Genomic DNA, 13,619 nt, shown 5'->3' with positions numbered 1-13,619 from the left:
GTGACCAGTGAACTAACTACTCACGGGAAATCATTATTGAGTGCTTTTGCATAGCTATGGCTTTGTTATCCCAAGAGTGTTGAGTGCTTTAATGCATATAAGAGCAGAGTAGTAGTTTCCACCTCTTTACATACACTTAATACAAAAAAAAGTTAAAATCTAGTGACGACAAGAAGCAGATTCTTTTTATCTAGGCCGTCAATGTTTAAAATAAACATTGTTGAAAGCAGCAAAATTTCAAAGAAAGAAAGGAAATCATCTGTTTCGTATTACAACTCTAAGCCAGCGATAAAATGCAGTATCACAATTCTGTAAGTTGCATCTAATTATAATCTAAAGCAGACGAATTCAATGTATTTTACACCCCTCTGAAATACGCATACACCAATAATTCGTAAGATTTTTTTCAAAACCCTTGTATAACATTGCATCAAATTCCCATCAGCTTTAAATTGATATATCATAATTGCACACCCTAAATTCTCGACAGATGGGAATTGCAATATCTGTTTTGAGTGCAGAGTTATAGATTTGTTAACTTAGTGTTTATGTTTTATTTAACTTACCAATGTATGGCAATTTGTGTAAAAAATTCTAGGACTAAATCAGAATTCTGCTTCCTACAGTCACTTCAATGTAACTTTCTCTCTCAAGTGCAACAGATTTCATTCAAATCGGTCCAGCGGCCTCCTCGTCAAAGCATTTCTGCATCTAACGTATATTTGAACAGGCAGAATCGGAGTTGGTCCAGAGTTAAGCTTTGTCTGCTACAGCCATAATACAGACTCCATACTTATAGTAGCTGAAGGGCACTAATAAGCAAGTTGGCACATGAATGCTTCAACACACGCTCATGCAATGACACTCTCAATGTGCACAGGGCCATACCTAGGAATTATTTTCGGGCGGGGCTCTGCAGACATAACGATGGCTATCTTGAACGATTTCTATTAACTTATTTTCACGTGTCAGTCAAGCACAATGCTGACATAAGATAGTGGAAAGATGTAATGCATTACCGACGTGATAGTTATAATGAAGCATACGTAAGTTGCACTAAGCAGCACATTGGCGTGGCCATAATTTCAAGGTGTGCCAGGACACTCTAACCCTCTTTCTGGTTATGGGCCTGATTGTGCAGTATCCCAAAAAGCTTTTCACTTAGAAAAAAGCTGTATTTTCAAGTGATTAGTTAGGGTATGTTCATGATAGAGAGTAGAGCATCGAAAGTGAGCAAAATTCGATTGCTGCAGGAAGACAACGTTTTTTTGCACTGCACCGGAAAAGCAACCCTCGGCTAAACACACACAGCTCACGCCTTCCCAAATACACCAAGACTTCAGGCACTTCCTTTGTGCATCTCTTGCTCTAAGGAGCTCGCCACACACAACTTCCACCTTGCACTCCTGGTCAGCTTGCAGCAAAACAAGTATACCTACGTGCCAGAAGTACCCAGTTGGTTTCACACAACACCTGGTTTTCCACCCTCCCTGTGCAGCAAACTTTTCTTGGTCTCGTGCTGCTCAGGCCACTTTCCCTGCTAAGCGTTAATATAGGGGGTGTTCAAAACACACAACATTTCATCACCACTGCCTCCAACCCAGTCTTGCATTAGGTCTTTGATTAGCTAATACCAAGGGGTGTCTTGGAGTTCGCTCTTGACTATCCACACATTTTGATGCCATAAATACAATTAGGCAAAACAAGCTCAACTGCTTTTTTGCATTTAAGCGCATGCATAGTGTGTTACACTTGCACGAAGATGAGTGGTGACGTTGCAGTGTGCCAAAAGTGTAGTCTTCAGACTGCAGTGCTGTGTGCAGTTGCAGCAGTGAATGCTGCAATCTCGGAGGCCATGCAAAACTTGGTGCATACTTTGAACTTTGCCACAATGTTATAACATTGCCGCAATGTTATATTATAAAACAAGCCTATCTCTGTAAAACCTCAAACACATGCATGTGTGCATTGGTGACATGTCTATTACACCCTCTTTTCCATAGGGAGGACTTGTTTGAGCCATACCCATTAGTGCATTAGAAACATATCAAGCAGTAATGGTATATGTTTGATGTGTGTCCCTGCATGAGCGTGGAGGAGTTCATTCTCTGATGCTGCACATTCCTGTCATTTAAAGAGACCCTGAAATGATTTTGACTATTTTGTACAAACGTACTGAGTTATTATGGTAGGTCCTTGTGATCATTAAATGACATATCTAAGCTCTCCCGCATAAAGCCTGTAATTTATTATAAGGTTTTAAAAATGTACATTGCTATCGATCACTGCACGCCACTCAGCTGAGTTTTCAGTCGCCCATGACCAAATGACAGAAGGTGGCCATATGACACCAGTAAGGCGAGCTACGCGATTGGCTGCCCAGGATGCTTCATAGATAATTTTTCAAACTTTATGGCAAACGAATGCTGTTCATAATAGTTGGAATGTTAGTTAATCTGCTTCTATAAAAAAGAAAGTAACAGAAAGAGAATGCGAAAGGACAATTTAACACTGCAAACAAGACTTCCTGCACACAGCAAGTGTCGCCTGCAGGTGTTACAACGTGCTCCGTGTTGACGAGAGCTCCACGGTCAGTGTTGGTCTCAATCATTCTTTTCGCGAGCACCATGGTTTGCCCTTGTTACAGTGTGGGCTGCGAACGTAGCGACTGGTAATATGTCGTGCAGAGTGACATCGTGTCCCTCGGCAAGGCAGCAGATGAGCAGAGTGGCTGCAGCGCATCGAACTATGTGTATCCGATCGGTACCAGGATTTGCACGTTTGCGGCCGTCACTTTATGCTGGAGGATTGCTACTGCAATAATGTTTCACGTGTCCGGTATTTGGGTAAATGCAAGCGTTTTCATCCTTTTACGGATGAGCGGAAGCACAAACGTGACACGTGAACGGTCTGCATCGTGCAGCGACCTAATGGAACAGAGCTCAACCAAACACAGCACTAATATAGCAGTAACAAAGTGTCCCTTTGCTGCTGGTATTAATTTTTGGCAGGAGCGTAATCGTGAACACGTCGTTTTCTAAATGTTAAAAATGTTTTACACTTGGTTAGGGCAATATTAGCTCCTTGCTTGGCTGGTTAAGCTCTGCACCACCAGGTGGCTGAATTATGCAGACCGACAAGGCCGCTCACGTCCGTCTATGCTAAAGCCCCTTCATGACAGCAATAGTAGTATGGAGGAACTTTAGTTTACGACTCCACCTATCCATCGAAATTCCCAGCTCGCCTGTGGTTACCGCAATATCGGACATGCTCGATGCAGCGACAGAATGCTCGCAACGCACGCTGCTTTGCGCATTGGCTTCAAGACAACCGGAAGTAGATGACACGACGTCCTACCATGACGCAGAGCTAACTAAGGCAGAGCTTAACCCCGATCACTCGGCGAACGAATTGAGGAGAAAATGCATGGCTATGGAGGAGGGTAACTTGCAATCGTCCGTAGCTCTCTTAATATGAGACGCTTCACACAAATTGTGGTACGAATGACTTACTTTAGCTGTACCCTACGCATCTGCAAAATTTGTCTGAACTGTTTCAGGAACCCCTTTAATAAAAACAACTTGGTAGTGCTGTTTTTTGCATGTTTCGATTCCCTTGTGTGTCCTCTCTTTGCATGGAAAAAGTATTCAGCAGACCAGGCCGACACTCTCAATGACAAGTTGTTCTGAACTACAAATATTGCACCACAGCAGAATGAATTCGTTACACAGTTGAAGATAGTCAGCACATGTGTCCCGTAGGTCTCTGTTGCAGCATTTGTTTTCGCTGTTCACCCCAAAATTTTCATGGTGACAGAAAAGAACTTGCTCAGATTTTTATGTGCCTCATGCAACAACACAATCTGAAAAACTAGCCAACTCTCAAACATGCCATTTGGTACACGTGACTGAAGTGTACAGTGAGAATTAACTAAACAAATTGCATACAGATCCGCACACTTCTAAAAATATAAATCCCAGAGCTGTCCTCTAAACACAAGCCAACTGGCCAAACAATGTGGTCCTCTGCCATCACTTGCCTTGCTTATTGCTGGCACAAGCATGGGCATCTCGGGCGAGCGGGGCCCCCAGCGCTTGGCAGCACTACGCACAGACCGGCGCTCGGGCGAGGGCTCCAGGCACGGCATCTGCCAGTCGTCCTCTCGGCCAGCACCACCTGCCATCAGGGCACCGCTCTCCTGGGTGCCCGACACGCACAAACACGCACACGGTGGAGGAACCCCCATGCCAACAGGCACCCACCCGCCCACTGCCGTCCACCACTGTGCCTCCTGGATCTGACGTCCACTTCCCTCCATGGAGCTTCCCACAGATACCTATACTCCGTCTCGCAAGTCATTTGCTGCACTACTGAAGGTACGAAATGTACACAGTTAATACTGTGCAGCGGAATATAGTTCCAGGCATAACTGTCTGATTGTTGGCAAGATTAGAGGGCTTTATGTTTGCTTGGTACAAGGTACGTTACAGCAATACATGACATGCTAGGACCTTTGCACATGCACATTGTATAGCGTGAATTACTGTGGTGCTTAACATCGGTAACTGTAATAGCCATCCTAACCAAGATTACAAGACAGTGCCCATACAGTACAGAAAGCCCACTTCGAAACAAGTTCACTCTTGTTACTGGCTCTCCACCCTGACAGCAAGAAATAAGAGGTAAAATTTGGCATCGCTTAATCTCATCTCATGCTGAGGACAAAGCATTAGGTATATTTTGTCGCAATTATTGAGAGCGACGGCTTGTTTTGATGCTGATAAGACTGCAGAGGCATCAACGAGCCATAAATGTGGTTTGATTTCCAGTTAGCAGATGGTGCCACAACATTAGCACTGGTGATGTGTTGACAATTAAGAGCACAATAAAGGCTTAATTGTTCAGTGCACCATTAATATACTACTCTGCTCTAGTATGGTATGTGATGAAGGTGATGAGAAAATGCCAATAGACGCCGAGCGGACGATGCAGTACAGGTGAACCTTTATAAAAGCATTTGCCCTTACTGCTGGCTAAGGAGGCGGCAAGGAACTGCTGAAAAAGCATACAGATGAAGCAAAGCCCTGCTGTCACATTCATGAAAACGCAGCTTATTGGTACAATGCCAAAACATCTGTTGCATCAATCCACCAATCGTGGAGCATGTATCAAAAGGATAGGAAGCAGACGCTGAGCAGACGACGCGACCTGAATGAGCACATCTTAAGGGGCATTAGACATTCCTATTGGCTAAGCAGTCCTGCAGCTTCCACAGCGCTGTAAATGACTTGGGAGATGGAGTACAGAGAGAAACCTGGCACTGCCATCTGTGCGAGTTCCTTAGAGAGTGCTGTGATCATGGGAATGCCCGCAAGTGGAAGGTTTGGTTTGTACCGAACGTGCTTGGCCTGCAACACAGTTACAGTTGTGCAAATACAGCTTTCTTTCAATTAAATACTCATAATGAGTCTTGGCTCTCCCATAATACATCTTGCGATAGTTTTTACCCACATGTAATACAAGATAAAAACTAAGAAAATGGAAACATATGATTGAAACTAGTGCACTACAATCGCAGACCTTACTGCATTTTTTTAAACTTTAGCAACCCACCTGCGGTACCGTTCAAGTTTAATACAGCTACACACCCTAACAAGAATGCTAATATTTTAGTAAATAATAACACAGCAAAATCAGTGTCTTTCATGCAGATGTATCAGTGCCTAAACCACTGTGACAGTCAGACCATTTGTCACTAATCCTGAACGGTGAGCTAATTATTTGCTAGATTTGTCATACATGTTCCAGTGCAAAACCAAATGGGACATATGACCAACAAGTGTCTGTGTATTCTGTTTGCGTCCTGTTTGATTTTGCATTTGTAACATGTATCATGGACCACTTGTCACCAGTTACATCTTCAGGGTGTCCTGACACGATGTCAATCCAAAACCTTCCCTAGCCAACATTCTCATGCATTAGACAGCACCGCAGCACCACTTTTCTCTCAAGGTGATTGCAGGAAGCCCCACATCGCCCTCCCACCCTCCAACACGCAGACGGTGCAGGCAACAAATGCAGTCCTGCATGCAACTCTATATTGGGAAAGACCACCCTTGCTACCGTCTCACAGACAGCAGAGACTTCGTGGCATGCATGCAGACACAGGCAGGGTTCCCCCAACAAACACGCGAACACCGCCTGGTTTACTGTACAGCCCCTCTCACAGCTTTCAGTAGCCTCAAGTCATTTATGATTGCATGCAGCACAACTCCATGCCCCTACAGGGTGTGCATTTATTTATTTCTCTGAAAATTTTAAAAAGGCACTACAGGCATTGCCTAAACAGGCAATGCAGCACTGGCCGGCCGGCTCCCCGCAATTGTGCCAGCCATTAATCTTGGTGTTGTGCGGGTGCATGTATGCTCTTGTACGGGGAACATGGCATTTGTCAGCAACCAGCGTCTGAAAAACGGCAGACAGGAAGACGCCATGCCGCCATGCTTGGTTGTAAGATTACTGCGTAAACTCATTTATCTATAGCTATTTATAATAATTTTGATATTTTCATCATTTTTGCAATAGCTTTTAGACAGCAGTATATGTGAAGTTTTGCCCTTTCACAACATACCATGACCCTAAATTTGGATAGAATGAACTTTGGATATAATGGACTTTTATTGCTGGATTAATACAGTATGTTGTAAGGAGCATCAACTGTAATCCTATGTAGTGTCAGTGACGTTAGAGGTTGAAAAATGTGGCTACAGAGAGAAAAGGGATGAGGTAGCACTGGCAAGTTCTGCTGTATGAAGATCTAATAAAAATGACCAACGTGCATTTTTTTATGTCGAATGCAAATGAACTTGTATTATCAGTGATTTACATCTTGTGAGGTTGTATCATTCACTATGGTAGCGCAAGCACTGTACTATGTTTATGCCATTCCTTAACCTAAAGAAGTGCTGCTCTTAGTATCAGTTACTCCCTCATCCACTTGAACCAAGTCGCTTTCTTGTTCACAACTTCCATTAACATTTCTCAGGCTAAAGCTATGACAATTACAAACAAAATTGGTTAAAAAGTGTGCGAAGAAGTGCAAATATGAATTTGAAAGTAGCAACTGCAAAATACTCGGTTTTAAAAGTTAATCAACTGACAAGCTTAAAATCTCTCTGCGTGTTTCCTACACAGACTCCCTTTTTCTACCATGGCCCTATAAATTTAAACAAAGGAAGACTGGTATGTTCTGAACGCTGCTTCTTTACAGACTTGCTGCCCGAGCAAAAAGTGAGTGTGCACTCGAAGTCAACCCTTTGAAGGTTTTTGCCGTAAATGTACGGTTTCGATCATCCGTTTGAAATTTCGCACCATAATGACGATGCGTGCTCACTGGGAGGTGCTGCCACCTCTTAGGACTTGCAAGAAGCATTTGAAATTTGGGCTACCTTCTTGGGAAGATAAACAGAACTGATTTCTACAGCGCATCGCGCAGGCTGCGGCTACACCCCTTTTGCGGTTTCGGTTTCGCCGCGTGGTCGCAACGGAGGCGCGCGAAACGTCATTTTTCTCTTTGTCAGCACTCTCTTGCAGAGCTGGTGGAAGCTGATTGCTATCTTGACTGGCGCTGCTCTTAGCATGTTTATAACCGCCGCTCGCGAGGTATTCTCGCTCTCAGCAACAACGCGGTTTCGGTTCCTTCGCGTGATCGCAACGGAGGCGCGCAAAACGTGATTTTTTTCTTTGTCTGCACACTATCGCAGGGGTGGCGGAAGTTGATCTATCTTGATTGACGCTGCTCTTGGCTTGTTTATCACCGCCGCTCACGAGGTATTCTCGCTCTCTGCGGCAACGCGCTTACGCGAGAGGGTGCCTTGGACCTCTGCCCAAGGCAGCCGCACGAAGAGAAGATGTCATGTGTGCGTCAACACAATTCGTCGCTCCAAGAGAACATACACGCATTTTAGGTGAGCAGACTGCGATAAGGCGCTGTGCGGAGACCCGTGTTTCAAGGAGTACCACACTCTGAAATAATATTGAACATTTTGCAGTTCTGAGTGATGCCGACACCCAAATACTGTTCCTAATTTTTTTACTACTTATTCCTGACTTTATACATCTTGCACATTCAAGATCCGCAATAAAGTACTTTGACCACCTGGGGAAGTTTTTTTCAAAATAATTCGACCCTCAAAAGGTTAAGCAAATTCCAAAATTTATCTAACTTTACGCAAATGCTGCTAACAGATGATAAAAAGAATAAATTCAACTATGCAAATGCTGCTGACCGATCATAAAGGGACTAGATTGAACAGGATATGCCATGCCTTCCACACAATTTTTTTTTTTTCCCGGGTCTCTGCTTCTGAGGTACACAAGGCTGATCTGTACAGTAATTCTCCCTTAAGACACCACAAATATGCATGGACTTGGGGCTGCATGCTGAGAGGCTGATGTAAGCGTGAGGTAGCCATTTTTTTCTATGCTTCAGTTGGCAATGAGATGTCACCCACAATACCAACCAAAGCACATAACACAGTGCCATATACAATTTGCCTACATGTGAAGTGCTGGGTAGCCCCGCAAGTGCAGCTAGCCAAGGAAACCTGAGGTTTCACTCACCTTAGCCTGCGAGCCAGGATTTGAATGCCGTGTCACCAGGCCAGTCATTCCTTCCTGCAAACTATTGGTACAATCGCTCACACCAGTGGGTGGTACAATGTGGTCAACCACTGGCGCCTGCAGGCCCTGGGCGGCAGATGGTTCACTCGGAATGGCAGGCACTTTCCTGCACGAAAACTTTGTGTGAAACCCAGTGTAGACACACAGATCACGCACACTGGCCCCATGGGCTGTGCATGATGCCCAAGAGCAGCATGTTATGGGCCTATTCACAAACGTGCCTCGACTTGAAGATCCTCCCTTACTCCACCGACGAGAGAACAGCAACGTTCGTCAACTGAAGTGGCCATTGGGCTTCAATAACACACCTCAGCAATTCCTAAGCTACTGTTTCATAACGAGGTGTTTCCAGCAGCTACTAAAAGCCACTGAATTGGATGAGAATTCCTCCACAAACTCAGCGTGAGCTGATGAGCTATTAGAGCTAGCTAGTGCATAATTTACACAAGGACTGAAGGACAAACGGTTAGACATGAAGCGCTAAGTATGCTTTACACTCCAGCATGCTTTGCCTGTTTATTGTCTTGATCTCAAGCAAAAAGCACACCAGTAGGAAGAATAATTGAACTAGTTTGCATTGTTCCTTACCAGGAAATAGAGCACTGGGACAATGACAACTTGAAGGAAAATGAAAACAACTGTTGTACCTGAGCACTTAATTATGTCCATCTTCTTGCAAACTCCTAGCCTGCTTTTTCCTCTATTGTGCAGTGTTCATATGTTTCCCTGAATTAATATAATGCCTTGTGTTTCATCATCCCAGTGCTCTATTCCCCACTAATAAGCATTCAGTTGTTCATTCTTCACTCGTAACGCCCATTTTTGGATTCATGTGTTCAGCTGCTGCCTAGATCCCCCAGAGCCACCAACTCCTTACTGCAGATATCACTGAGAGAAGCATTACTTAAAAAGCCCCTCACTATGTCCCACAGAAACATTATAGACAGGAAGTTGCAAAGTGTCATCCGAGCAGCATTTTACCACAATAACTTTTTGAATTAGTTTGTTATTAGAGGAGATGGAAAAAATTGAAATGGGGGAATGCCATGCTGCCAGGAGGCAAGTTTCACTGCCAACAGAGACACTCTCCCTTTGCGTCGACCAGCATCCACAGGCAGCGTTTCTCTTCTGCCTTCTCCCACACTGAATCCAGGCAACTGCAGTACATTTATTTCCCCAGACCCGCCACCTCCTTCTTTATTATTTTCTTCCTTCCTTGCTGTGCAGCACACTTCTAGTGACGGTTTTGGCAGACTCCAATAGTTACACTAGAAGAGGAGATGTGCACCACTGGATGTTCCTCCTCTAGCCAGGCCATAGTTCTGCGTTCGATGATTTACCGAAGTCATATGCCACAATGGCGAACGTTAGAGGCACAGCGTTTTACATAGAGGCATTTATCTGTGTGGCCTTGTTTCTCCCACAGGAAGCAGGACTCTCGAGAGAGGAAGGGCATGCAGATTTGCATTTGAAATATCAGCTGTCCTCGCACCGTGCAGTGCCTTGATACATTAGCGAAACAATTGTTAGCGTGTGATGTATGCACCACTGTAGTCTGTTTGCAATTTGCAGACCTCATGAGGTGCCCCTTTATCAAAGTTATTACTAAATCTGGTGGGCAATAGTCCCTCTCAATCGGCAGAAGACGTGCTTTAGGTTGAAACACCTTCACGAGACAGGCCACGAAGGTCTGTTCTCATACATCAGTTCATACAACACAACTAGATGAGTTGCTTTGCCATCAGTGTTTCAAAGGTTACACAGCCGGCTCACCTGAGACTCTGGTGCGGTGAGACGGCCACTGAGGTACATGAGACCCCAAGTGGGGCCAGGGGGCTGGCCGCTATGCGTTTGTGCTGCAGCTGGCTTGGGGGGCACGAGAAGAAACGGCCATCAAGGGGGGAGCACACCAGTGCTGGCCACATCGCCCAGCCCAACCTGGGCTCTGCCTCCCTTCTCTACACTCACTGTTCACACATACACTGCAGAAAGGAAAAAAAAAAATTATGGAGTTTAGTGTGCCAAAGCAACTCACGAGCTACAAGAAATGCCATAGTAGAGGGCTCTGAATTACATTTCGATTACCTGGGATTCTTTAACATGTCCTTAAATTTAAGTACATGAGTGCTTCAGCCTTCTGCCTCCATCAAAATGTGGCTGCCACAGTCATGAACCAAACACATGGCCTCAGGTTAATAATAATTATTATTATTATTATTATTATTATTATTATTATTATTATTATTATTATTATTATTATTATTATTATTATTATTGCTGCTGCTGCTGCATCATATAATGTGTAAATGGTGCAGGGGACAAGCAGTAAAAGCTGTCAGAAATGACAGCTTGATAGGGACACATTCCCCCGTACATTAACAGCTGTGCACCCAGTACAGAACAATGTCTTTGTATTATTAAAAATTAAATTCTAGGGTTTTACATGCCAAAATCACAATTTGATTATGAGGCACAGTGATTATTAGACCACCTGGGGTTCTTTAACCTGCACCCAATGCACAGCACACAGGCACTTTTGCATTTTGCCCCCATCGAAATGCAGCCACCACAACCAGGATTCGATCCCATGATCCTGTGCTAACGCAGCACAACACCATAGATGCTAAGCCACCGCAGCGGGTCTCTTTGTATTATAAAAAGGGAAAAGTACAGTGGGGAAAAAAGTTACAAAGAGTAAGAAGCGCTGCAGCTTGGAACACAAAGCAACATGTAACAAAGAACAGTGAGCACTTTCTTCTTATGACACACAAAGTACATCAATGTGTGCTGCATCAGTTTATTATACAATCAAAGAAACTAAACTGAATTTGAACAAGAAAGTTACAAAAGCACACTGTAACTGGGAATAATATTATGATAATGGGGGAAAACGTTAAGAACAATTATATCACATTGCAAAACAAGTATGACGTTTTCTTTATAACGTGTTTTCGTCGTGGAAATTAATTACGAAAACATGTGATGCTATCGTGGTCATTGAATTGTTGTCATTACAGCTTTGTCATCTGACGCTCGTCATCACGCAGTCACTTTACCATTGTCATCACTTGAGTAACGTAACCCCTTGTCACCATGCCGTCGCTGTCATCCAGATTTTGTCATTTGACCAACATCAGTCTTTTTTTTTCTTCATTTTATTGTAACCATAACGTCGTCATTCAATCGTGATTATGCCACCCTTGTCATGCAGTCATCATCAGACAGTCACAATCACACCTTCGTCAAACCGTCATAATGCTGTCATTGACGTGCCATTATCACTCCGCCTTCACCATCTAACTGTCATCATGCCGTCGTCATCACGCCATTGTCATCATCATCATCCCATTGTCGTCATATGGCCGTCACCATGCATTGTCATCATGCTGTCATTGTCACACCACCTTCGTCAATCCATCATCGTCATGCCATCGTCATCTTAGCAGCATCGTCACACACACGCTATCATGCATTCATTGCCATACTGTCGTTGTCATGCCATCATGGTCGTGCGATCGTCATCATTCCCCCTTCTTCATCTAGTTATCGTCACACCGCCGTCGTCATGTCGTCATTATTACATAGTCATAATTTAAGAATCAACATGACATTGTTGTTATGCTGTCATCATTACCCACCTTTGTTGTTTGATCAATATCACTGCTCCTCCCTCATTCCATCGTCACCGCATCAGCATCATACAGATGTCATCATGCCTCCATGCTCATGGCTGACCTTGGCAAGCGAGTGCCATAGCAAAGTGGGACGATATTGGAGTATGAGGCATACAGCCAAATCAACAATTTTCAGAATGTGTTAGAGGGACCCTGAAACGATTTTACGATTTTCTACAAACGCGCTGAGTCGTTAGAGTAGATCCTTCTGATCATGAATTGATGCAACTAAGTGCTCCACGTAAAGGGTGTAATTTTTTATAAGGTTTTAAAAATGCACATCACTGCTGATCGCAGCACACTGCTGGGCAGAATTTTAAGTCGCCCCTACCCATATGACGTAAATCACCCAATTGATGTCAGTGGGGCAAGCTATCCAATTGGCTGCCCAGACGCGTGATCGATAATTTTTCCAACTTTATGGTAAACAAATGAGGTTCATAATAGTTGCAATGTTAGTTAATTTGTTTTTATAGAAAGAAAGTAACATAAGTAATATGCACAAAAACAATATTTCATTACACTTAAGGACTTCCGGCACACAGCAAGTGCCGTCTGCTCGTGTTACAACATGCTCCGTCTTTGACGCGAGCTCTGCTGTCAGTGTCGGTTTCTTTTCGTGAGCACGATGAATCACCATTGTTGCGTTGTGGGCTGCAGACGTAGCGACTGGAAATATGTCAAGTTGCGACATCGTGTCCCTCTGCAAGGCAGCAGATGAGCGGAGTGGCTGCAGCGCATCGGACTATCGGTATTCGATCAGCGCCAGGATTTGAATAGTAAAAAGAGCACACCGTACAACTTGAATGTTTTTTTTTTTCCCTGTTACAAGCTAGACAGCTCTGAGAAGACAGACACGTATTGAATAGAGAAAGTCAATTTCCATATTTACACTTGCCGGTGATCGTTGTCGGGGCCGTCGGGGGAATTCGGTGAGTCTGATGGTGGCGAATCGTTGCTGCCGTCGTAAGCGTGGAGCGGATTGCAAAAAGGTGTGTCGCTATATGGGTCAAAACTCATCTCGCTCATCCGGCGCAATCGCTCCTCAAGCTCCGGGTCCATGACGCGAATGACCATCAACAGAACGACTGCAACACACGTTGCTTGGATAGCTCTCGCTGGTGATAGACGGCCAAGCGGCTAGCGGAGAGGTTTCGCGCGGGCAGGGGCGGGCTCCAAAACAACCGGAAGTGGACGATGTGACGTTGCATCGTGACGCAGAACCAGTGAAGGCGGAGCTTAGCCCCAATCGCTCGGCGAACG

At 44.4% G+C, this 13,619-nt stretch overlaps 1 protein-coding gene across 7 annotated transcripts in view; it reads right to left on the bottom strand.

Moving 5' to 3' along the window:
- LOC142578967 (uncharacterized) overlaps positions 1-13,619 on the bottom strand; it is a 65,203-nt gene that overhangs the window by 43,636 nt on the left and 7,948 nt on the right. For 6 of the 7 annotated variants that reach the window (XM_075688712.1, XM_075688715.1, XM_075688711.1 and 3 more), the window contains exons 2-4: positions 10,456-10,664; positions 8,623-8,788; positions 4,040-4,198 (exon numbers count right to left, since the gene is read on the bottom strand). In XM_075688712.1, the coding sequence (XP_075544827.1) occupies positions 4,040-4,198; positions 8,623-8,788; positions 10,456-10,607 (477 nt within the window). In that variant the 5' untranslated portion in view covers positions 10,608-10,664. Of the gene's footprint in view, positions 1-4,039; positions 4,199-8,622; positions 8,789-10,455; positions 10,665-13,619 lie in introns of those variants that run through there. The other variant, XM_075688717.1, reaches the window with a different exon arrangement.

This window comes from Dermacentor variabilis, chromosome 4 (genome assembly GCF_050947875.1).
Source record: "Dermacentor variabilis isolate Ectoservices chromosome 4, ASM5094787v1, whole genome shotgun sequence".
In the NCBI taxonomy this organism is placed as follows: domain Eukaryota; kingdom Metazoa; phylum Arthropoda; class Arachnida; order Ixodida; family Ixodidae; genus Dermacentor; species Dermacentor variabilis.
This window is presented reverse-complemented; position numbering and strand designations above follow the sequence as displayed.